The 26,477-nt window shown below is 41.6% G+C and overlaps 1 protein-coding gene and 1 pseudogene across 2 annotated transcripts; both read right to left on the bottom strand.

Moving 5' to 3' along the window:
* Positions 1 to 186: 186 nt before the first annotated feature.
* Hacd1 (3-hydroxyacyl-CoA dehydratase 1) lies at positions 187 to 26,257 on the bottom strand. Of its 2 annotated transcripts, none has more exons than XM_057788021.1 (7): positions 25,902 to 26,257; positions 14,295 to 14,412; positions 14,112 to 14,130; positions 13,947 to 14,035; positions 9,935 to 10,056; positions 5,063 to 5,241; positions 187 to 2,416 (listed from the first exon to the last, which is right to left on the bottom strand). In XM_057788021.1, exons 1-7 carry the CDS (start codon positions 26,036 to 26,038, stop codon positions 2,334 to 2,336), a joined length of 747 nt encoding a protein of 248 aa, XP_057644004.1. In that variant the 5' UTR covers positions 26,039 to 26,257; the 3' UTR covers positions 187 to 2,333. The 2 variants fall into 2 exon arrangements, with proteins under 2 accessions (XP_057644004.1, XP_057644003.1); XM_057788020.1 differs by lacking the exon at positions 187 to 2,416 and adding an exon at positions 3,427 to 4,615 and having other exon boundaries at positions 25,902 to 26,174.
* Positions 8,460 to 8,531, bottom strand: LOC130886285 (small nucleolar RNA U3; annotated as a pseudogene).
* Positions 26,258 to 26,477: the final 220 nt, after the last annotated feature.

Genomic DNA, 26,477 nt, shown 5'->3' with positions numbered 1-26,477 from the left:
AGGTAGGAGGAATCAGAGCTGCAAAACTGTCCCCTGAAACCGTTTCTGGAAGGTTGCTCAAACCATGTGGTAGCAGCATGATAAATAGATGAACAGAAACCTCGATATGCAAAAACACCTCTGAAAGTGAACAGATCTCAGGCAACAAAGGCTTTCAGTGAAGATGTGATCATATTTATTTTGCCATTTTTGTAAGTCGCAACTATCAGGGCTCTTTACTATACTAAATCAGCATTAACACATTGGAAATCTTTCAGTTTGCATATTATATAATTAATCGAGCTATCAAGCTTACATCAGAATTTTAGTGACTGTCACCAAATGTAATCAAATGTTGCTAGTATCAAAAGTTCTCAGTATATATTTTTCAAATGCTTATAGAATTCAAATTCTATTTGATTCAAGCCCTGGTTCACAGGTTAGGGTGATTTCAGGAGAAATTCACAGATCCAGTCACAGCACAGTGAATTTCAAATAGTTTTTTTTTTTCTCCTAAAATCAAAACAGCATTTAGCACTTAATGCACAGAGTGTCAGTTTAAAATTGCTTGACTCTAGGGGATAACAAACTAAATCTAAAGCTTACATATTTTAAGTATATTAATCTAAGTCACCAAATAGTTTAAGAATTCATGTTTTATTAAAGTTAGTTATAATTCCTACTTCAGGATAGCCTATAACTGGAAGTGGGGAAGTAGTACAGCTTCTTGGCGGGACTGCAGATTAAATGAATGTACACTTTAGGAATATAATTGAAGACATTTTCATAAGAGAGGCATTTATAAATGTGAATGTCTCACACCAAAGTGGGGAAGTTCCCAAAAAAATTTCTTCATCATAAAACTCAAGATGAAAACTGACCAGGCAGTGTCAAAGCAGAATGGGGAGAAGAATTCGTGACCTAGTTCACAGTGCTCATTCAAAGTCAGCAGCAGAGGAAACATAAAGTGCAATCCAACAAAAATAGCACCTTTGAAATGAATCAAGTCATTGACAACAAACCTGAAAACCTGTTCTGAAGGCCAAGGCACTGTGTGAACTTCCTGTGGGCGCCGGCCGGTTCCACACAGACAAGCCACTCTGGGCGGAGTGGGCTAGATGTAGACAGCAAGTACACACGACACAGAACGCTTGCAGCCACAACGCATCTGCGCAGCTACCGTGGCCAAAGTGCCTCTTCCTATCACATCTGCAGCACCTCTAACGTCAACCAATACATTTTACCACAGGAGGGAAATCTTTCAGGACCATATTTAGTAAAAGCAGAAGTAAAATATGCTCCACACGTCTTTCTGTTAAACATGGGGTCGGGGGTTTTATCATGAGACTTTTGCTCTTCAGTGTAATTCAGGAGAAAATGAATGTTTCAGACGATAGCAAGAAATGCTTAGTTATAAAGTACCACAGAGGTTCATCATACCATGCTTTTATAAGATAATTCTACGGGTCAGAGCAGTTTTTTCAACTAAAACCCCAGAAACAATTAATATGATCATATATGCCTGTTAAACAGTAGGCAAAATAAACATGTGCGGTTTTTCCAACCTCTTCAAACCCTGACAATTGAGAAAGCCGTCCTTGAGTGACTAACGCAAATAAACGTTAGTTTGCTCAGTAAATGATGCCAGCGGTTCAGGAAAATCTTCCAAGAATGTTTGCCTGGAGCGGAGGATGCCACTGGATGACAAAGCACTCGCCTGGTGTGCACAAGAGCCTTGGCTGTGTCTCCAGCAGCCATAACGCCCCCCCAGGGGCAAAGAAATGTTTTCCATCTGTGGCATTTACTCTGATTACTTTTATGTTTCTATTTTACATCAAAAACTTAACATAGAAAATCATGTCCACACTTGCAGACATTGCTATCAATCTGAAATGTTCACCTACAATTTGAACCATGAATTGAGGGTTCTGATACATTATTAATCACTTGTTACAATTTTGTGTTGGCTTTCATTTATAAATGAAATATAAATGTCATTGGTAGGTATCATGTTAATGAAACCAATTTCTACCTATTGATTTTAGAAGCCTCGAGTGTATACGTTGTAAAATAAAGTAGTAAAGTAACAAAAAGTTCTTTTCCTCAGGTAATATATTCAATTGTTTTCTAAATGATTCGCCCTCACCCCTCAACCACCAGCTTCAATTTGCCATTGCTATCAAAACTAGACGCGGCACAGCACGAAGACAAAGACTGGCAAACACCATATTTTTCCTTATATTTCAAGAAACAAAGCGATCCACGGTATTCACGAAGTTGTTTATTCTTGTTATTAAAACTTGGACTCAAGTAATCCGGTTTTCCTGGAAGAAGCACCTTGTTTGTAGGGTCATTTAATCGTCCTTTTCTACAGTCATCTCGCCATGAAGCACCTTTCTTCTTTGACGTAACATATGAAAATAGAGTTGCGGAAACACTTCATTGGAGAAAGAAAACAGAGAAGGATAAGGTAGTGCTTTAAACTATGCATGAAACCTGTAGACTGTGAGGGCTCAGCAATTTATGTAGGATAACAACACATACAACCACCCCAGTGCTCACGGAGCTCGTGCTAAGGACAAAAATAAAGGTCACATGCTATGTAATACATAAACTGCTGGGGGTCTTTCTGTCCTAGCAAGTTCACATACCTTGATAAATATATTTTCCATAAGAACTTAAATGATCATGTTTATTTTTATTGTTTATTTTTAGAAATCAGTAACACTCAACTATATCAGAGCCAAGGACAGCAGGCCCCACACTCTGCTTTTTTCTGTATCTGGCTCCATGAGGGCCTACACACACACGCATGTGAATGTCCCAACATGCATCTCACCTTCATCCAAACCCACTATGAACAGCTGCTCCCCACTCTCAGGACAACACACATTAGTGACACGGTTAACCTTTGGTTTAGGGAAGAGATTGGCCCTGGGCTGTGGTCCCAGATGTGGTGTCTAAGGAAGACCCATAACAGGTTCCACAGCTGGCCCTAGGGGCTTCTGTCATGCATACACATACACAGACATGTGCATAGATCATACCAGTTGGGTACATGATCATCTGTGCAGCAAATTTGAAGAAAATTTTGAGCCAGTATGAATCAAGAATGTTTTGCTTTTTCAAGATGGTTTTATTGTGTAGCCCTGGCTTCCTTGAACTCACTCTGTAGAGCAGGCTGGTCTTGAACTCACAGAGATCAGCCTGCCTCTCCCTTCTAAGCGCCGGGATTAAAGGTATGCATCACCACACCCATCCGAATCAAGACTTTCAATCAGAACATAAAGCATAAAGCATGGTGGCTGAACAAAATATACACCAGCTATAAAGTCAAATGTAAATGTAAAAATAACCCAAAATGACCAAGCCAAGGAAACTGATCACAAAACTTTCAGTATCTTCTTCAGGAAACTTTGGGGGGAAGAAAGGAAAGAAAGAAAGAAAGGAAGGAAGGAAGGAAGGAAGGAAGGAAGGAAGGAAGGAAGGAAGGAAGGAAGGAAGGAAGGAAGGAAGGAAGAAAAAAGGTCAAATACTGTAAGAATGTGAAATAGGTTTGATTTTATTTATGAACTACTTCCCGTCTTAATAAATGCAGTCATAGTATATCCAGAGGCCTAAACGTTCAGGTGATGTATATTTAAAGCAAACTGAGCAATTATGATGAATTCTTCTATAAAATCCTGAGTAGTTTAATAAAAGGCACTGTATCCTGGGTACTTCTTAAACTGTTCACCGAAACTCTCCCATCTGGTATGCCCTCACTGGTAAGTGAGAAACACATTCTCAGTACTAAAATAAATACCCAAATGCTACTTTTAATTATCAAAGTAAAATCAGTTGATATCTGTAGTAGTATCGGTAAGTCTCTGACAGACTGATCTTGGGCAAGTGGGACCTCAGTGACCACAGGTACAGTGAATGAGCTAGGAAGCTGCTACAGGCAGAGGTCAGACTTAACGTCTCCCAGGACACCTGAAAAGCAGGCATTCGGAAGTTAGAGGTTTGATGCTTCAAATCACCTTCTCTAAGGATCTTGGTTTCTATGGATTATCCTTAGAGGTCACAAGAGAGGTGGCCCCAGGAGAGGTCGCCCCTGTGGCCACAAATATCCCACATGACTGCTGATTCTGTTGGCGGCACATTGTCCCCACTGAGACTCTTAGAAAGTCAGGGGTGTGACAAACAGTGGCTGATCATCTTCCTTAGCTCACCAGCACCGGCTAGGTGGTAAATCAGACAGAAGGAAAAGACAAGGAGGAGGCATCCTCTGAACTCCTGTCTATTTGGGTTTCAGAAAAGCACCAAAGTTGGAGTCTCATGCATGGGCTGGCCAAATCATAGGCACATCCCATGAGCCAAACAGCCTCACAGCCAGCCCACATAGAGCTCAGAGTCTGTAAATTCTCACTTTACTTCCCACTGGCACCCACCTCAGTTTCACTGAGAGGATGAATGAGTCTTCTTTTCCTCTTTTATTTGCTGCTACTGATTAAATAAAAAAATGACTTAAGAATGAATGAATCACTGTTAGTACCTAAAAGAAGAGAACGGAGTCTCGTCGACTCGTTGAAGTTGTGGAAAGATGGTGAGAGGCTGAATTATTCAAAACATTTTAAGAAAAGCAGCTTTCTTCCTGTCAAGTACATGGAACAACACAAACAAGAACAAAAAAAAAGCACTTGTAATAAATCTCCAAATGGATAAAAATGATCTCAAGTTTTCTTGACGGAAGGCTTATGATGCATTCACAGAAATCTAAACGCTGTCAACAGTTCTAGTGACGCATGCTCTTGGAGTGATTTAGTTTTTCTATTAACTGTACCAGGCATATTTAGATGCTTCTGAAAAAGCGATCCCTTGAACATTAGTTAACTTACATTTCCACATAATTAGCTAAAAAAACAACAAAGAAAGAAAAAACTCTGACTCACTTCCCCTGAGTTATTCTAAAGATAGACGTGTCAATGCATTTGTGAGCAGTTATCCCCACTTTCTCTTGCTTTTTAAATTAGCTTAGCATGGTATTCCAAACACTCACATATCATACGTTAAATTGAAGTACTAATAAGCCTATACTTACATGGTATATATGAGGCCATGGTTATGAGAAGAAAGTAGTAGTAGTCAAAAGAGACATTGTATTTGTTGGGAAGCCTCACTGAAAACATTCCTGACTTCTTCACGTAAGGCAAGGCGGCATATATTGTGAGAAGTTCCCCAGCAACTCCAACCGGATATAAGATGATAAAAAAATTATATCTGGAGAAAGAAAAGACAGACGATTGTTTTTCTAGACCCACTTCCTGCATTTTATAGCACATCTCTTCCTTTGCTATTGTACTCAAACTTAGAAATCTCTCTGTATGCGTTTACAACATTGCACACAGGCTGTTGATTTTCACATGCTTGCCAACTACCATCCTTTTCCTAAAAGTAACTCCCATTCTACATCACAACATAGCAATACAATAAACCAGTTTATATAGTATTAAAGTATTTTTATAATTTAAAGTATATATGCATATTTTGTTGGTTGTTTTGAGATGTGAGAGTGTTGTGTTGGCCAGGTTGGTCTTGAACTCCCCCTGGCCTCAAGAGATCTCCTGCTTCAATCTCCAAGTGATTGACATCACAGATAGGGTCACCATAACTAACTATAAAGCTTTTTTTTTTTTCATTTAAATCGTTAAAAAAATGCTTGTTTGGGGTATATAGTTGTAACTGCTCCTTTTTTTCCCAATAGCTGGTCATTTACTGATGAATGCTGAGTCTAAAAAGGACCAGTTAGGACCTAGTTTGATAGTTTATTTGGAAAGTTGTGATTACTGATTAAATATACTTACTACTGAAGGAAACTGACAATGTGACTTCAGTCACCAGCCACTAGTAATTAACACACTGGGTACAACAAAATTTGTTTTTACAGAAAAATTGCCGGCATTTTATTTACTCCACCAGTTGACATGAAAAAAAAATCTATAAAGAAGAATGAATAACTCAGCTGGTCGAGTTATTCAGAGCATGAGGCTCTGAGTTTGATCCCCAGCACTACAAAAGCCAGACATGATAAAGCACACTTGTAATGCCAGTGCTTTGGAGACAGAGACAGAAGGAGCAGAGATTCAGAGTCATCTTCTACACACTGAGTTCAAGTCTAGGAAGCACAACCTGGGTGTATGTGTGTCGGGAGGGGTGTGGGCAGTGTGTTGAGAGACAGACAGTGAGACAGAGAAAGAGAAGGAGATAAAGATAATAGATACATAGATGATAGTAGATAGATAGATGATAGACATAGAGATGCATAGATAGACAGATAATAGATGATAAATAGTAGACAGATGTTAGAAAGAGATAGACAGACAGATAAATGCACGGATAGATGGAAAGATGGATAGAAGATAGATAGATGATAGATAGATAGATAGATAGATAGATAGATAGATAGATAGATAGACAGATGATTGATAGATAGATGATAGATAGATAGATAGATAGATAGATAGATAGATAGATAGATCATCTGATTCCCATGTACTATAGACATATGAAGAGCTGTGGGTAGAGCTATAGAGTAAAGAAGGGAAGAGAGTCCTTTGCTGTTGCTACTTATTCTGCCCTTGCTGGGTTATCTTCTCATGCTCTTTCCAGTCTTGTATAATTTTTGTTTATTATTTAAATCAATACTTTCTCACTTTTGAAATCCTATAACCAAACATTTATAATCCCTTTTCAAACAAAATATCTAATCTAATTTATTTTCTAAACCTCATGAAACTCTCCAGTGATTTTTTTTTTTTAATAGTATTCTCCAGGCTGGTAAGATGGTTCAGTGGGTAAAGGTACTTGCTGCAAAGCCTACTGTGACAACCTGAGTTCAATCCCCAGAAGCCACACAATGGAAGGAGAATGCTAACTCATTGCAAGTTGTCTTCTGACCTTCATAGGAGCATCTGGAACGTGCAAGCACCCAAACACACATACACTCAATAAAATGTAATTACATTTTTTTTGTAAATTATCACTCCTTTTTGTTTGGTTGGTTTCAGGTTTTTTTGTTTGTTTGTTTGTTTGTTTGTTTTAAGACAGGGTTTCTTTGTGGAGCCTGGATTGTCCTGGAACTCTGCTCTGTAGACCAGGCTGGCCTCAAACTCAGAGATCCGCCTGCCTCCTCCTCTTCCTGGGATTAAAGGTGTGCATTACTACCACCTGGCCATCACTCTTAAATTAAATAAATTTTAAAAATAGTTAAAATCCTTAAGGTCAGTGAAAATTCATGAAATGGGAATAAACGGTGTAATTTATTTTACCTTACTTGCACTAACTATGTGATTTCTTGCTATCCCAAAGTTCCCAGTTGTTACCTAAAATTTCTTAGAGGAAATATACATCAGAAATTAAAATAGAAATCAGTATGAAATCATAACCCAACAAAAAATTATTCAGGAACACTTTCAACTCATAAATAGAATCAAGGTAGTCAATCACGATAGTAGGTCAATCTATAAATAGAAAGCCATTTCTAAAGTGAAGTTTTATTTGAGGATCAAAGCTTCCACATTTGAACTGAAATTGAATATTATTTTAGGCTGTTTAATAAAGTTGTAAAAGGCTAGCATGGTCTACATAGTAAACTCTAAACCAGCCAGGGAGTCACAGTGACACTCTGTCTTAACAAATATCATTGATGATTATAATTAATTGGTACATACATGAGGACACATATTTCAATGTTAAACGATTTTATGTAAAACCTTTTGTTGTTGCTATTGTTTTAAATGGTCTTCCATAATGCAGTCTCAACTTTGAACTCACTATGTAGTAGAGGCTGGCCCTGAACTTCCAATCTTCCTGCTCTTCTTCGCAAGAGCTGGGACTATAGGTATACATTGCCATGCCCAGATACTAAACCCTTAACAGTAATGAAATGACAGATGTTTTCAACGCAGCAAGTTGAAACATGAATTAGAAGAGTTCTGTACTTTTCTAGAAATTCACAACATGCAAATACAATCCAAACAAGAGACCTAAGACACTAAACACTAACAGTCCTTACCTACGCAAACATGCGGTGTACACTTACCTTCTTCGAGCAAACTCTGCAAACACAACTCATGTGCTGAGTTAGTAGGTTTAGAAGAGCCAGGGGTTCCAAAGACTACCATGGAAATGGTGCTGACATGCACTCTAAGATTAGGCCCAACTGCACGCAAAGCTGCAAACCTCTTCAAAGGCCTAATCCTTACATGGGAATATATTTTCACGTAGAACAAGAATAAAATTAACCTAGCACATAACGCTGGAACCTTCTTAAAACAAATGATGAATAAAGATAGAATTTTAGAGCATTTTATTGTATGTAAAAGGAGAAGGCACAAATGAAAGCAGCCGGAAGAATATTTTAAAAGTCTAAGAGTCTCAAAGAAACAATCAACCGTGGCACTCCTGTGTGATGGGATTATGAAATTTTTTAAAATTTTATTTCCTTCTTTGGCATTTATTTATATATTCTAGAAATGTACTATAGAAATGATCCCTGAAAGTATAGTCTTTATATATTCTAATTTATTACCATTAAGTATGACTATTACATGAGTTTTATTTATTTTTTTAATGTGCATTGGTGTTTTGTCTGTATGCATAAATGTCTGTATAAGGGTGTTAGATCTCAGAGTTACAGACAGTTATGAGTTGCCAATAGGTGTCGGGAATTGAACGCGGGTCCTCTGGTAGAGCAGTCAATGCTCTCAAGCACTGAATCATCTCTCCAGCCCCAATACATGAGTTTTAAAAAGATAATTATCTAAGAAAATGTTAGGTTATAATGCACGGGGACCTAGAGCAAGTATTGAAGCAGCTAGCTACTAAGCATACATTAACACAAATGTCAGAGTTTGTTTTGTTTTTAAGACAGGTAGTGCTGGCAGGCTGGGGACTCCCTAGTTTGATCAGGATGGCTTTGAACTCACAGAAACCCATCTGCCTCCACTTCCCAAGTACTAGGATAAAGGGCATGTGCCACCACCTGGGCTTAAATATCAGCTTTTTAAAAACCGAAATAAGAGATATGGTATTGTCTCTAATATCTTGTGGCATTACTTATCAGAGCTGGGAAGGATCTGAAGCCTATCAGTAGAGATGTCCCACTGTTCAGTCACCGTGGAACACTGTGTGGCAGTACCGGGTACTGGAGGTGAAGTGTTAGACTGACCCTCACTCACGCTGATTGAAAAATGTGCAAAGGAGGGGCTGCCTCAGTAGCTAAGGTGCTTGCTGCCCTTGAAGAGGACCAGAGCTTGGTTCCCAGCATCTACATCAGGGGGCTCACAAACACCTGTAACTACAGCTCCAGGGGAATCTGACACGTCTGGCCTCTGACAGCACCTGCACTCACACAGATACACAAATACGTGTATATTTACAAATAAATATATATTACATCATATATATATGATATATATATATATATATATATATATATATATATATATATATATTTGGATTTTTCGAGACAGGGTTTCTCCGTAGCTTTTGGTTCCTGTCCTGGAACTAGCTCTTGTAGACCAGGCTGGCCTCGAACTCACAGAGATCCGCCTGCCTCTGCCTCCCGAATGCTGGGATTAAAGGCGTGCGCCACCACTGCCCGGCTATTCACATAATAATATTTTGGAGCAATCAGTTAGCTACATTTCGAGTAAATTTTATTTAACGTAATTCCCAAAATGGATATGATACTTTCCAAAACAATAAATGATCATCTGAGATTATTTAAGGATATGATTAGTTGAGAGGTGTTTTTACATAAAATATACTGTGGTGTTATTTGCCTATCACCATTACGGCAGCATTCTGGCATCATGGAGCTGTGACGCAAACAGTAACTCTCCAGGGTTAGCTCAGCAACACCAAGGCAGCATGCATGGGGCATGGGGAACTCAAGGCAAGATGCTGCCACCTGGCCCATTTAATGAAGTGCGGCAAGTGGTCGAGAAGACTGAATGTGTAGAAGGAATAGCGAGTGATCTCAGTCACAGTCCAGGAGACCAGAAAAAGCACCACGCTCTCCTCGTTCTGGATCTGCGGGTTAGAGAAAGCCACAGTGCTGTTGGACCTTGGGCTTTTGTTCAGTGAGATTAGCATTTTCTTTCTATTATTTGCTGTCTTGTATTACAATGGAACACAGGACACAATGAGGTCATCATTAAGTAATTGTTTCCAAATATGAGCCTTAACTGTGTCCTATGTTGGAGAGGCTATTGGCTTAGTGATGTTTTTCCTCTTTCATTTCTCAACACAGCCAGTAAGTGTAACATCCCAGGACACATGGCCCTGAAAGCTGAATGGCCACAATTGACCCTTCCAACTTCCTATCGGTCATTAAATCAGACAAATGCTTCTGTGATACCACGGGAGTCTGAGTGATAATGGCCCCCATAGGCTCATATATTTAAAGCTTGGACCCCAAATGGTGGGATTGTTTGGGAAAGACTACAAAGTACGCCCTTGTTGGAGTAGGTGTGCCACTGGGGAGTGTAGGTTTTGAAGTTTCAAAAGTTCATGCCAGGCCCAATGTCTGTCTGTCTGTCTTCTCTCTGTCTGCGGCCTAGCAATCAGGATGTAAGCTCTCACCTCCAGCCATGCCTGTCTGCTTCCTGCCATGATGATAACGGACCAACCCTCTGAAACTGTAAGCAAGCCTATAGTTTTATTGAATGCTTTCTTCTATAAGAGTTGACTTGGTATGGTATCTCTTTACAGCAATAGAACAGTGACTAAGGCAGATATCAGCTCTCTAATATGGCCATTCATCTTTATCCTGAGTGTTCATATTTCACTTGGGACCTTATAATGTCTTGGCTGACTATTACAACCATTTCTTAAGTGACTTCTCCTTCCTTTATTCTCCTCAGATAAAAGTTTTCTTAAAAATAAAACAAATAATAATCAAATCAGATAAGTCATATGACTTGAAACTTAACCTTGATCTCTCATTGTTTAACAGGATAACAAGGTACATTCTAACACCTGAACACGACATAAAAGTCCTTATAGCCTGTGCTCTGCAGCGACTCAGCCCTCCCGGTTTCTCACTGTGCTGATGCTCTACTTTATGTGTTTCCAGATTGTGCCATGGAGGTTCCGTGTCTTTATGCATGCTGATCCCTCTAATTAGAATTATTATTTCCTATACAATGCCTTTCTCATCTCTTAAGACCCAGCTGGAAGATCACAGTTCCTGCAGACTTTTCTGTTATAGGTTAAATTTGAAATGTCCCACATAGGTTCATTTGTTGAACATGCCCAGTGGTGAAACTACTTGGGGGTGGCAATGGAAACTAGCAGGTGGGATGCATCTGGAGGACATAGGTCTCTGGGGCTGGACCTCTTAAGGTTACTGATGCGGGATGTCCTTTTGTATATGTGTTGCTTTTATTGGTTGAGCAATAAAGCTGTTTCGGCCAATGGCTTAGGAAAGTAAAGCCAGACAGAGAGAGAGAGAGAGAGAGAGAGAGAGGGAGAGAGAGAGAGAGAGAGAGAGAGAGAGAGGAGAAGAGGCAGAGGCAGAGAGATGTCATATAGCTGCCAAAGGAAACAGACACCGGATCCTTACCAGTAAGCCACAGCCTCATGGTGATACATAGATTAATAGAAATGGGTTAATTCAAGATATAAGAGTTATCTAGAAATATGCCTGAATCATTGGCTGAACAGTGTTGTAATTAATATAGTTTCTGTGTGATTATTTATATCTGAGCACTACTCGGGAAACGAAGGAGCACTCTCCGTCTACAAAACACTTGATTCCTGGCCCTTTACTCTCTCTCTGCTGCCTGTCTACTATGAGCTAAGTGACTTGTACCATGTTCCTGCTGCCAAGAGGTTCTCCCTCCTCAGGGCCCATAGTCAATGGAGCCAAGGACTATATGCCGAAATGTCTAAAACGATGAGCAAAAATGAATCTCTTCGCTGTGAAGTTCAAGTATACTGTCCCTGTGACATAGTCCTAACATATGTCCCAGCCTGTCTCATGTCTGCTCAGCTTCTTGTTCATCTTCCCATTATGACATTACTTTTGGGATTTAACACTCATCAGTCTGAACCAACTCATACACACCAGTCAGTGCTCAGCTTACATAAACCTTGTCTATGGAAGCCTTCGATCACTTCCTAGAAGAGACTAAACTCTAGGTGCATAATGTAATTCATGCTGTGCTCTTATCTCAAAACATGCAAATGCAATTAAGTCAGCATTTGCATAACTGTATTTAGTTTATATCTCCGTCACAGGCTCCCATGCTGGCACCACTGACAGTCACATCCTCAGCACAGTATCAGGCACAGAGTGGCTGCACAGCTGCTACCTTCTGCATGACCACTGTGTCCCGACATCCAGCTCAGTGACAGCTGTAATTGCCTTATTTATTTTTGGAAGTCCAGGAATTAGCACTTCCAGATGTACAGAATATGCTCAATAAACGTTTGTTGACATAATTACAGAGTTGTTGATAAATGTCAATTGGAAGCTACTGTTGGATAAAATCAAGTAGTAAAATCAAGGCATCGAGTCCCTGGGGGAATGAGAGGACCAGGAGGTTGTTTTTCTCCTTAGGAGCTCCCCATTTCTAGCTTCTCCTTAATAGTGCCCCTCTAGGCAGTGCTGCCTACCCGACTCTGTCTTTCTTCTCCCTTCTTCAGATTCCCTGGAGTTCTGGCTCAATTATTATACGCATTTCCTTACTGGGATCATCTTTCTGCTGCTCTGTCAACGTGGTAGCCCTGTGTTTAAACTAGTAAGCAACGCTAGTGAAACCTTTGGTCTGTGTGTACTGCAGTCCTGCTTAGGGACAGGTGGCTCAAGTCAGCTGAATGAATGATCCCAGTCAAGAGGGCTGAAGTGCAGAGTACTGAGAGGGCACAAGGTCAGCGATCTGTCCCCACCCAGACAGGAGGCCAGCGGGACTCAGAGGAAACGGAGAGGAGGTTAGGTGTCAGTCCCAAAGCACAGAGGAGACAAGAAAGGAATCTGCAGGATGGAAAGGGGGCCAGAGATCTGTCCTCAAGTGGACAGGAGATACGAACGCTGTCAAGAAGGTCGGGAGGGTTGAGCTGAGAAATGTTTCTGACATGGGCTTAAAAGGCCCAACATCCTCAGAGAGACTTGCACAGTGTTTGTTTTGTCTACATGGTTGAGAGCACTAATTAGATTCAGTAATTAGGTCTGTCTCCTGTCATGCCTCCACAAATAATGTGTCTTTTTTCTCTGAGATCCTCAACTTTAACTTTCAAATTTTATTTTAATTGGCAAATTAAAACTGCACATATTTATGGTACATAACGCGCTGCTCTGAAATATGTATGCACTTCAGAATGGCTAAATGAAGCTAATTAACTTGCACTTTACCTTGGCATAGTTCTCCTTTATTTGGGTAAACACTTAAAGTCCCCTGTCAACAATTTCCAAGTAGACATTGTCAGCATCTGTAGTCACCACATACAACAGCTCCCTTAAATTTAGCCTTTCTGTCTGAGATTTTGTATCTTTGGATTTAAAAATTACAACTTTAATTCAGGACTTTTAGGCTTGTTCAGGTGTGAGGAACCACATTTACTTTTGCCTATTCCTATAATGCCTTGTGCTAAACAAATGAGTCGTTTATACTGACAACTTCAAAAATAAAATAAAAAAATAATGACTTGCTTAAGAAGAAATGTCATAGATAAGCAAATATTCAGTTGGATGGAAATGAGCGTTCACTTTAACATCCAAAAACACAGGAAGAAGAGATGCTATGAACAGAAGATGACGAAAGAACTGCTCGTTCTGCGTCAGTGGAGAATATTTAAAGCCCACCTCCTCTGTGCCCAATCATTCTGCCCCCCAAAACATGGCAGTATCAATACTTTAGGTTTCTAAGAACGAAAAGCTCCCCTGTGACTCAAGTAGACAACATGTCTGCATCACTTACGGGTTTTACACTGTGAGTAACGAGCCATACCATGAAGATTCTTGAACTCACTTGGACCCCTGTCACAAGCACAGAAGTGGGTACGATTCCTAGAAGAGAAATCAAGTTAATGATTGCCTCAAAGGCAGCTTATCACAATAGGATCAAATTAAGACAAAAACTCACCAATCAGACAGTGGACTACCTGTAGGGAAATTGAGAAATCACAAGTCAATAATATAAACATTAAACACCCACCAGCAGTGGGAGTAAGCAAGCCCACAGTTCTTATGTAATTAGCAAATTAGAAGTTGCATTGTTCAACTGAATAAACATCATAGCAGACAAACAACATATTGAAAATCTTACCTCGAGCAAAGCAAACGTTTGGAAAAATTTAAGTGTCTTCTGAATGTTTTTATATAAACCTCTGTGTGTTCCTTTTTCCATATAAAAGCGTACCATTGCAATAGCTAGAACCAACCACCTAGAGGAAATAAAAGTATTTAACAGAGTTCTATCAAAACTGATATTTTTGATAATGTGCATGCAATTATAGCAACATTATTTACTACTAGCAATAGCTAAAAGGGGGAAGCAACCGAGCTTCTGTGACTGAACAGATACTTTGTGTGGTCTATCAATACTTTGCTTATGTTTCAGAGTCATTCTTCTACAACACTAAGTCAATCTACAATGATATCTAAAGTCACGCCCACCTTTTTCCCCCACACATTTTGCCTTCTGAAACATACCAATATTAATATTTTAGATTCCTATCCATGTGAAGCTTTCCATTAGGCCCAGAATATTACTTTGTCTTTAAAAAGAAGGACTTCAATACATGTGATGACATAGAGGGACCCCGAAGTCGTTGTACTGAGAGAAATGAGGCAATCACAAAAGAGTAAACGCTGTACTCCATTTGCACAAGGCACCAAGAGTTATCAGAGTCCTCGACATGGAAAGACAGGAGGTTGCCAGGAGCTGGGAGGAACGGGTGATTGGGAGTTAGTGTTTAATGGGTACAGAGTGTTTCGTGGGATGGAGTTAGGGATATGAACGGTGATGACAGCTACACAAACTGTGAATGCACTTAATGTCACAGGACTATGTATGATTCAGAGTTTAAGATGGTCCATATCATGTGTAAACATACAACTGTAAACACCCCAACTGTAAAAACTCACTAACCCTCTTGAAAAGAAATGCCAAAAACTGTACAATAATATTGGTGTTTTATCATTCTTAGTCATTATGCTTTAAAAAAAAATAAGCAGCCCAGAGGGGGAAGACAACAAATAGTATTCTATAGAATGTACAAATTGCCAACTACTCACAGAATAATGGTTAGGATTTTTTGCTTTCAGCAATTAAACTGACAGACTAACGGAAGTAGCTAGGTACTGAAATGAGATTATCAAAGCCTTTTTAATTATACACTACTGTGGCCCAGATTCTTCCTATTTCTGTGATAAAACATTCTGATCAAAAGTAACTTGGGGAGGAGAGGATTTGATTTGGCTTATATTTCCAATCATGGAAGGAAATCCGGGCAGGAACTGAACAAAAACCCATGGAGAAAGGGCTCACTGGCTTGCTTCTTTGCTCATGCTCAGAGCTAGGTTTTTTTCTTTATAGAGGACACAGACCCACTGGCCTAAGAACATTACCACCCACAGTGGGCTAAGCACTCCCCCATCAATCATCAAGTAAGACAATGCCCACAGACAAGCTCACAGGCTAATCTGAGCCAGTCAGTTCCTCAGTAGACTCTTCCTCTGCCCAGGTGGAAGTTGACAGTGAGTAAACTTAACCAATACAAGTCTCAAAATAAAGATCTGTCAAAAGCTGTATTCATATAAAAATATAGTATATAATTTACATAGGTGCACATGGAAATCGTTAATCAGAAACATTTGTTAATTTTCACTGCACAGAATGAATGGTTATGATACGGAAGAGAGCCATCCAGACCAAGTGTAAGCTTGCTTCCAAAGAGTTGCTGTTGCTGGGAACAGGGTCTTAACATGTAGGCCGCCTGTTCTAGACCTCAAGATGCAGACTAGGCCTGCCTCAAACTCAAGAGCTTTGTCTACCTCTGTCTTCCATATGCAATGATTAAGGATACATGCCACCACACCCGGTCAAAAGTTGATATTTTTAAAAGAGAAAAGAAAAGAACATATATTGGCCCTTGTCAGTTTAAAGATGTATGTTAAATACGCAGTCTCCTCCATGAACTAACACCTAACAGCGACACTGTGGACAGCAGCTTTCCTGAACACACCGCTCACTCTTCCTGTAGTTCCTGACAAGAGCTAACTTCTTCCTGGTTTCCCTCTCCACTCCTAGTGTGTTTAAGAAAGTTGCCTTACCAGTAGCTTTTCAAAGCCTGGAATACTCTATCCATGGACATGAGTCGCTATGCTAGGCTTTAAGATAGGGAGGTATCAAAGCGTATGGTCCAGCAGATTTCTTTTCTTTTTTTTTTTTTTTTTATTTTTCGAGACAGGGTTTCTCCGTAGCTTTGGAGCCTGTCCTGGAACTAGCTCTTGTAGACCAGGCTGGCCTCGAACTCACAGAGATCTGCCTGCCTCTGCCTCCCGAGTGCTGGGATTAAAGGCGTGCGCCACCACCGCCCGGCTCCAGCAGATTTTTGAACTATACGATTATTATAGTTCAACTTTTTTGACTAAATGGCTTAAATGAATTCCTACAAAGACAATAGAGACTAATAGAGACAATAGAGACAGTAGAGACTAAGTGGAACTTGACAGAAGCAAAGGACAGAGTGACACACACAGGATCACTCTCCCTTCCCCTGCTCATCATAGAGCGCACTGAACAAAATGATACAAGTCTGAGGAAATGTCAAGAACCATCAGACTTGTGAGATGCAGAAATATCAATGATTACAGCAGAGACAGTGAGTGGATCTTCAGACCCATGTTTCAGCTGTGACCACATAACCCATGTTGGGTGCTTCTGGAGGATTATTCTCTTTTCCTCCGAGGAAGCAGCCACAGAGGGACACACAGCTTAGTCAGCTAGGACCCAAAGGCCCCACAAAGCCCAGCCTGCTCCTGAACCACTGCGATGTCACAGACCGGCTCCAATCACTATGATCACAGAACAATTCATGTTTACCTTACATCGTAAAAGTCATAGAAAGATACTATGCTCAAATATTTTGATTTCAAAAAAGTCTGCAGGCCACTCTCTCAGAGTCAAGATGTTAATTTACTCAAGTTTAGTACTGAGGACATAGCTCGGCGGTAGATGTATGAAACCCGAGACTCAGTCCTCTGCACTTCAAAAAGAAAAAGGTGCTGAACTTGGGGTGAGACAATGGACAGGACTGGAAGGGATCCTGTGAAGTCCCCAACCTCTGTCCTACCACACCACAGCTTTACTTGATTCTGCTCATGATCCTGTCTTCTGCAGGGCTATTTCTGGAATCAGCACTGAGCTGATCCTAAAACGATGGTTTGACGGTGGTTTTGTGTTTCAGGTACCTTCCCAGTTCAAACTGTAAAGACTTTATTCATCTCCATTCTAAGTCCCCACGGCTCTATAAAACCAAGAGGTTAGTGAAAACACATTCATCTACATTTTCCACACACCTGTCTTTTGGAGGCAGAGACAACTTAGACACCTTTAGAATTTAAATTTGAAAGGCAGTTACTAAGTTAACAGAAAAGTCACCAAAGCATTAACTGTACGGCACATTTTAAACATTTATTTTTGTGAACCACCATGTAGTTTGCTGGGATGAACTCAGGACCTCTGGAAGAGCGGTCAGTGCTCTTAACCACTGAGCCATATAGACTGTTAGCTTCAGAGTTTATGATCTAATAAGAACATCTAGTTATAATCTATTTATAATTTCAGTCCTTTCCTATGATAAACAGACATGTCACCCATGAATCACAGGGGAATTTTCTCCTCAGTCTTTTATTTTTTAAGAAAGTATCTTTGGGTTTGAGCTCTGCATGGTATCAGTTTCCAGTGGAGGGAAAGAAAGAAAGGGTAGAAAATGGGATGTTGCAAAGTGTGGAACATATCAGAGCCCCATGAAATGGAGAGTACATTAATACATATCTAACTGAAAATGGGAAATCTACATGCAGTTGGGAGTTCATTGCTGAGAGGCACACACAACTCATAACCATGAGCTAACGCAGTTCTGATCACACCAAACCCTTCTATTTCAAGTTAGAAAGCACTGAGATGCGTCCAGCTATGCGGTCTAGTCAGTGAGCAAAGGGCTCGCAGGTCATCTTGGCATACTAATTAGTATCATTAGTATCTACCTACTGCCATTTAAAAAGAGAAGAAAAATTCTAGAAGCCTTTTGTGACTGAAACAGTGCTATCAAAGAGAAACTTTAATAGTTATGGTCAGATTATGTCCACCTGGATAAACTTCAAAACACAGGCTTAATTTGTCTGTACACATTATCTAAAATGGAAAAAAAAGACTATCTAGCAAAAATACCTCTGAAAATCATTTGTTTTACTAGATTCCTGAGAAAAATATTTTTAATTTTTTAAAATTACCTTCCTTCCACACCCTAATAACCCTCCTTCAAAGTTGCTTGTAGTTTGAAATTGAAGACACCGCATTTTATGCTGTTGGTGTTGATGTGACACTCCTAACACTAAAGCATAAATAATCCTCATGTTGTAAATTTATCATGTAATACAAATGAAAATCATTATTTAATGACTTACGATCTAACCATATCTAATTTCAATACAGTTATGTCTATCTCTGTAAAGCAAAATTAAAAATCATAATCATATATTCCTGTTGAGACTATGAATGCACTGATTTTTTCCCTAATCTCTGTCTACAGATGACATTGCATGTCATTATATAGCTGACCTGGGATTTTAATGTGTTTACAGTACAATTCTCCAGTTATTGAAATGTCAACGCTTTGGCTTTGCTTCCTGTGGTTCCCGACGGTTCTTCGCACCTTGAGACTCACTTCTGTGCTCTATCATTAATTTTACACAATGTAAGAGTCTCTTATATAAACAAAAGCAATTCAGACTCAGCCCACTGACTAATCAGGTCCTGTGTAAAGACATATTGAAGCAAGGACTCCACTGTGGCATAAGGTTCCCTATTTCCAAAGATGCTACTACCTACCTCTCTCTTGCTCTTCACCTATAAAATGCCAAGCAAAATTCAACCTTGAAGTGGAAAACTGGAATTGAATACTAATGTTGACATTTTTAACCTGATTATAAACTTTTTAACTCAAAAAAAACAAAAACAAAACAAAAAAAAACAGAACATTTAAACAAAAAAACAGCATTTATGTGGTATTTAAAGTCTGATACTTGGTCCCATAGGTGGCAGTATTGTACCAGCTACACATTACAGAGCGCAAAACAAATGACGGTGCTGGCTACGGAAAGGACCACGGGGCATTTATTCTGACTCCATCCGCTTTTCAGTAAACATGACCAAGACCTTAATAAACTAATCAGAGCTCGTTTTCCAAGGATACCGTCACAAAGAATGTCCAAAGTCTTTCTAAAGATCAACTTCGGGTGTCAGTTTAGTAATAAAAAAAAAGAAAGAAAGAAAGAAAGAAAGAAAGAAAGAAAGAAAGAAAGAAAGAAAGAAAGAAAAGAAAATCCATAAGCAACTGGAATTTCTCTCATTAGGAATTAGTTTTGGGGTGTTCTGTTTTGTCTTGTTTTTAATTGTGCCAGGGATATGGATCACATGAACTCAAATAGATACAATCAGCCCTTGGCAACCCATATTCTCCAAGCCAAGTATAATGGTGCACGCCTATACGGCTAGCACTCCAGATGCGGAGGGAAGAGGACAGCTTCAAGTTCAAGGCCAATTTGGTCTATGTAGCAAAATTCAGGCCAGTCAGGGCTACATAGTGAGACTGTCTCAAGCAAACAAACAAAACCACCAGATTCTCTTTGGGGGAAAAAAAACAAAAATTGTTTCAAAGAATTTTTTGCTTGTTTGGTTTCACTCATTCATTCATTAATTCACTTTTCAACAAGAATTATTAAGACAGGTAGGTGCTAAGCCAGATGTTTGGGACTAAAGATAAATAGAACATGATTTCTTTTGCCCTGAGCACCAAATTAGGAAGTAGAGATAAAAGGACAGCGCTGTAACAAGACGCTAAGCCAGGCCCTACACAATGAAAGCGCCTTTTATGCCACTCTGGCTACAATGTCCTTGAAAGGCTTATCGATTTCTCCAGCTATTTTCTAGCATCTCCTTTTCTTCTAGATTTTTTAGACACAACACCTGTTTGAAACACTTGGATATCTACATTCATATCTCCTTTGGAAGACTTCCATTACAGTTTTAATATAAGCAGCCTCAAGCTAACAGAAAGTTACAGAGAATGATAAATGATGTCACCAAGTGCCTACTGCCCAGCCTCAAGGATTACCACAGTGGAAAATGTTGTTTCACCCAAGCCCCTACTCCTTCTGCCCCTCTGAGTAACTTGAATTAGATCCATGATACTCTCTGAAATAGTCCACAACATTTTATTGCATGTCTCTAAAATCATTTTCTTTATAAGCAAAAACTAGAATCCCAGTTCCCTACATAAAAATAATAGTTTCTGGTTGTCACAAAACATTGAGGGGCTAGAAAGATGGCTAAAAAAGGTACCTACCACTAAACCTGGTGACCTGAGTTTGATCCCTGAGAACGGACTCCTGAACATTGTCCTCTGACCACATGAGCACGCGTGTACACACGTGTGCGCACACACGCACACACACACACACACAGAGAGAGAGAGAGAGAAGAGAGAGAAAGAGAGAGAGAGAGAAAGACTATTAAATGTTATTTTAATTAAAAAGAAAACATTGAGCTAAGGTAAAAATTTCCTTAACTATCTCATTTTTTTAAATCATGATTGAAACAGAATTCATATACTAATTATTTGGTGTGTCTCGTTACTCTCGAATCTACAGGTCTTCTTCCCGTCTCCTTCCCTTCATCCTCCTCTTTCAAATGGAACACCGGGTGGCTGGGCCTGCAGAGTGTCCCACTGTCTAGATCTTGCTAATTGGATACATGGGGTCATTTACTACGTTCTGCCTCCTACAGTCCTGAAAATTGGCAGTTAGTTCTAGGGGCTCCATCAGACTCTGGCAAGGGTACTTAACAAGTTGTCGGGTGTATTTCTAAAGGAGCAAACCATTTCTGGCTGTCCTTTCTTTGCGACGTTAGTAGCTGTGGATGCTCACTGCCCAGATCCACCATTTCAACCATTGTTGTTAAATGACAGGCTGATTTGAAGTTTCTTCTTTGTACCTCCTTTAAGCTAACAATTAGGCCTGCAGGAGGGATAGCCTCCAATTCTCACACAGCTGTGCTTTCATATTCAATCCATTAACACCTCTTGATTGCATTTCCTAGACTAATTAATACTTCCTTTTGCAGCCAACACTTAGTTTCACCGACTGCAACTAAGCACTCCTGCCGACAGAGTTAAACCGAAGGGTTCAGGGAAACTGGACTTAGGACCAGCTGCTCTTTGAGAGGCACTGTTAGAAGATGAAAGACAGTTGCAAGCAGGAGAAGATATTTGCACATCACATACCTGGCAAAGGGCTACTTAAAGAATTCTTAAAAGTTAATATTAGGAAACCAAACAACTCATCAAAGGAAAATAATTGGCGAAAGATGTGAACAGACATTAAACCCAAGAAGACATACAAGCTTGCCAGGGTGTAAGCCATGAAAACATATCCAGTATCCTGGTCATAAAAACGAAAATAAATTCACAGTGAGAATATGCAGAATATACTCACGGGGTGTGGTGGCTCGTTTTAGGTGGCACAGCCTAGAGCCATTTAAGAGATGGGAACCTCAATTGAGAAAACGCTCCCATAAGATCAGACAAGCCTGTAGAGCATTTTCTTAAGTAGTGACTGATGGGGAACATGTGACTACTCTATCATGGATCCACTACACTTGTAGATTTTTATTAAAAAAAAAAAATGAAAGCATAAATCCACACACTGACCTGTACCTAAATGTTCACAGCTTTATTTATAGTAGCCCCAAACTGGAAATACCCACCAACAATATGGATAAACCAACTGTGGTATAGCCATTCACTCCATCTACCGCCCTTAGCAATCAAATGTTATCTAAAAGATAGGGCTATTACTTAACATTTTCGTAAATAAAATTGGAATTATTGTTCTGTCAAAGCAATTCAATATAACAGTGAAAAAAGCTCAAATAGTTTTTCTTGTAATTCCAGATTAACCACTAGGGATTGAAATTCGTATTCCGAAGTGTCCACTGTCCATCAAACACTTCTGCTAAGAACTTCAGATCTAATACCTCTTGACCCCTTGCCATAAACTAGCAAAATGATAGCTTTACAAATAGTGTTGTTCCAGTTTTACAGATGGGAAAACTAAGGGTCAGAGGTCAAGTAACTTACCCAACTTTACTCCCCTACAGAACAACACACAGAACCTTTAATGAACCATTTTGTCGTGTTTACAAAATAAAAAGCACACATCAGCAAGGCACCTGAGGCCTTGCAGTGGATGGGCCAAGCTGCCTGTCCGTCTGTCCTTCAGGCCCACTGTTGTTGCTTAACCGAAGTCCCCCAACCCATATCTCCATCCTAACACACGGCCGTGTCCTCATCCACATTGGTAAGTCCTACCCTTCAAAGACCCACTCAAGTGCTTTCCTCTCCTTCACAATGGTCTCTCTCAGTCTCTCCCTCCTCCTTTGTCCTCGGGCACCTGTTTTGTATACACTTATCCTAGTCTATCTTATTGCAGTTACCATCTGTGTATAAATGCCCAGGCTGTGCTTCCTCCAGGATGAGTCTGGAAGATTTGCCTTATATTCCCCACTGGACCTAAGACAATGCACTAGCATCTACAGGCTCCAAATTGTTTGTTGAAAAGCAAAGCACAGGTGCTCACGGCTCTAGTCAAGACCTATTATGAGTAAACCATGTACGTATCATAAAAATCCTTCCATCCTTCAAAGGAGCCCCCAACTCTCAATTTACCTAATGCCACTAATTCCGCAGGTCAGAGCAGGAGGACTTTAATGTCCTAGGGCCTGACTTAATCTGTGATTATACATTACTTCTATACGGTCTTATGTAATAATGAAAAGTATAACTATGAAAATCCGGATGACTTAATTAAATATTAAATGAAAATAGGAGCTTACACAGTAGGCATTCATCACCAATACTTCACAAGACATGCATCGACTCATTCAATAGGTATTTATTACTTCCTGGAGCGTGCAATGAATATTTAATAAAATACACGGTATTGCTAAATGACAGTAAGTGGGACAGAGAAAAACCAAGCAGTCAAGGTGTGCTAAGATGTCCATGAAGGTGGCCAAGTCAAGTCTCCTGAGGATAGAGATTTAGCACAGACTTCAAGGAAACCAGACACTCAAACTAGAGTAAGGAAAAATGAAAGGCTATCTAAACGAGGCTTATAGAATTACACGGATTCATCTGCCTTGATGAAAAGAACACTGGACCCTCTCCATACAAGCAGACAGACACATTTAGGATAAGCACCGGCTTGCTGGAAAGGCAGAGAAGGAGTGTGTGAGAACACAAAGCACGAATCATCTTAGTTTGTCTCCCATGAGGCCAGGGGAACCATAGAAGTTCAAACAAACTGACTTAGTCACCAGAACAAGGATGACATTAAATCCCTGGGAAAGTGAACAACCTATGCAAAGATGGAAAGTTGTATGTAAAATGCACACTGAAAAGTGGTGAGTTGGGGATTTTAATCGCAAGAAAACTGGAAAGATAAATCGGGGAGTATGCTGAAAATGGCCCTCAATGGAGGCAGCCCTGGGTTCCTGAGGACAGGCTAGGGTCACTGTGGCCATTGAAAACTTTGCATTCGGGATTTTAAACTGGAATTATGAGGTGAGTTTTCACTTTCCAAACAGTAACAAGGCCTTAAAAATGGAGAGAGGAGGGCTGGAGAGATGGCTCAAGAGGTTAAGAGCATTGCCTCTTCCTGGAGGTCCTGAGTTCGGTTCCTGTCAACCACATGGTGGCTCACAACCATCTGTAGTGGGGTCTGTTGCCCTCTTCTGGCCTGCAGGCATACACGCGGACAGAATATTGTATACATAATAAAAAAATGGAGAGAGAGCCGGGCGATGGTGGCGCACGCCTTTAATCCCAGCACTCGGGAGGCAGAGGCAGGCGGATCTCTGTGAGTTCGAGACCAGCCTGGTCTACAGAGCTAGTTCCAGGACAGGCTCCAAAGCCACAGAGAAACCCTGTCTCGAAAAACCAAAAAAAAAAAAAAAAAAAAAAATGGAGAGAGGACTGGACAGGGATGGGGCAGCCAATCAATTAACATGGGGTGGGTATCCCCAAAACATTTACTAACTGGATGAGACTGTCTCAGAGGAGAAGTGAATCTCTCTATCCCCTGCTGCATTTTAAGGCACCAGAGCATGATGGGCACTGAACTGTCTACCGGGTGTTTCAAGCCTCTTAGTTTTCTGAACTATCAAATGTGATGGAATCCAGGGCAGCAGGAAGATGAAGCTGCACAGTGCTGGAATCAATCTCGGTGAAAATGTACGCTTGACACTTTCTGATTGTGATCTCCAGACAGTGACTCAAGGTCTCTCCTTGCCTCGCTATAAAATATTGTTCTGTACCCCTCACAGGACTGCAGAGAACAAAAATGAGATTATATAGCCAAAAGAATTAGCACAGTCCCTGGCACACAGTAACCCCCAATAAATCCATATTTATGAACGATATTTGTTGTTTAGTATCATAAATATATAATACATTATCAGCAGCAACATTTGTTAAATAGGACAATCTCATTTTTCTCCAATTGACCAAGAGGTCAATTCAAACACACTTTTCCCTATAAACCTCAGAGACGGTTTAAAATACCAAAAGTTTCCTCACATTCATGTAAGTTAAAACTTCCAAGCATTTTGAGAAAGTAGCTCTTTCTAAAGGCAAGATACCAGAGGGCATTTTCATAATGGTTTGAGTCACGGTAGATACAGAAGTCATTTGAAATCTTTTTGAAGACTGATTTTGTATAAATCCTAACGTCCTAGTCACACTAAGCCTGGGTAATTTTAAAAAGGACGGGAATTTGTGAAAAGGATAAAACCTTAACGATGCTGGACACTTGCCCTGTCCCAATCAGGTTAGGTGTTCTAACAAAGTCCCAAGTAAGCATTCCTAAGTGCCAAGCTTAAAGAGAAATAGTAGGTGAAGACACTGCCCCGCGACTGCAGTACCAGGAACCACACGCCCGGGGTCCAGTGTGCACTGGCCGCGGACAGCTCCCGGCAGGGGTGAACAGATCCCAGCTTTTCTTCAACAGCAGCGGGAGGCGACAGGGGCGGTCGGGCCAAAGTCGCCTCCCCCGTGGGTCAGCCCCGCATTCCTGCCCGGGTCTATACTTAACCTCCGGCCCGCGCCCCGAGCCGCCGCGCCACGCCGTGCACCGTATTAGGCAATGCCCAGCGAGCCGCGGCCGGCTGCCCCGCCCCGCTCCATTCAACCATGCCGCGCCCCTCCCCCATCGCCCCGCGCGCCCCCGCCGCGCCGAGACCCCCCAGGGGCCCGGAACGCGCGCTCTCGCTCTAAGCGCCCCGGACGCGCGCCTAGAATGCTCCGGGTCGTGCACCTGTGCTCTCGCTTCTTGCGCGCCCTCTGCACCGCGACCCCCAAACCGCCCAACACGCACGCTGTCGCTCCATAAGCCCCCGCCCCGCGCCTCCGCCTCGACCCCTCAGTGCTTTTCCCCCGCGCGTTCCCGTTCCAACCCCATGCGCGCACCCTCGCTGCGGCTCGACCCCCGGCAGCCCCGCGAGCGCGCGCTCCCCGCGTCCCCGAGCCCGGATCGCCGAGCGATGGCACAACTGCGCGCGGAGCGTGGAGGGACCTTCGCGCGCACGTACCCGGCGGTCATGGCGATATTGTAGAAGGTGAGCCAGGCGGTGGCCAGGAAGCCTAGGCGTCTCCGCTTGCGGGTGGCTTCCTTCTCGTCGCCGGCCTCGGAGGCGCCGTTAGTGCCGTCCTCCTCACTGGACGCCATGGTGACCGTGCACGCTGGCCTGGAGGAGCAGCACACAGGAGCGGGAGGGACCGGCTGTGCGAGCCACTGAAGCGCCGCTGCCCGTTGCCGCCGCCGCCTCGGCCCAGCGCTCCATGTGCGACGCGCGGGGGGTCGGCGCCGCCAGCCCGGCCGCCCGCGAGGGGGAGGAGCGCGCCCCCGGCCGCGCGCCCCGCCCCGGCGCCGCCTCTCGGGAGCGCGCACTCGGGGCCCGGGCCCCGGGGTGGGCCAGCCGGGGTCAGAGCTTCGAGGCGGTGCTGCGCAGCGCGCTCCCGCAGAAGAGCTGTCCGCGCTGGCTGCGACCTCTTCCTAGAGAGACGCGGGCGACGCGCGTCCTGGCAGTGGGTGCTCGACTGGTACGCCTTGTCCAGACAGAGCGAGCGCACCTGGGGTGCGGGGCTTCTGCTCCAGGAGCAGGGTC

This window comes from Chionomys nivalis, chromosome 13, assembly GCF_950005125.1.
Source record: "Chionomys nivalis chromosome 13, mChiNiv1.1, whole genome shotgun sequence".
Lineage (NCBI taxonomy): Eukaryota > Metazoa > Chordata > Mammalia > Rodentia > Cricetidae > Chionomys > Chionomys nivalis.
The sequence above is the reverse complement of the archived record's forward strand: the minus strand, read 5'-3'. Positions and strand labels throughout refer to the sequence as shown.

Excerpts from the sequence above, each read along its gene's own strand:
- Hacd1 (XM_057788021.1), bottom strand. The coding sequence starts at position 26,038 with ATGGCGTCCAGTGAGGAGGACGGCACTAACGGCGCCTCCGAGGCCGGC. Across the intron at positions 5,242-9,934 it reads CACTTCATTAAATGGGCCAG|ATATAATTTTTTTATCATCT; the intron begins GTGGCAGCATCT and ends TTCTTTCTCCAG. Across the intron at positions 2,417-5,062 it reads CATGGCCTCATATATACCAT|TGTTTCCGCAACTCTATTTT; the intron begins GTAAGTATAGGC and ends TCTCCAATGAAG.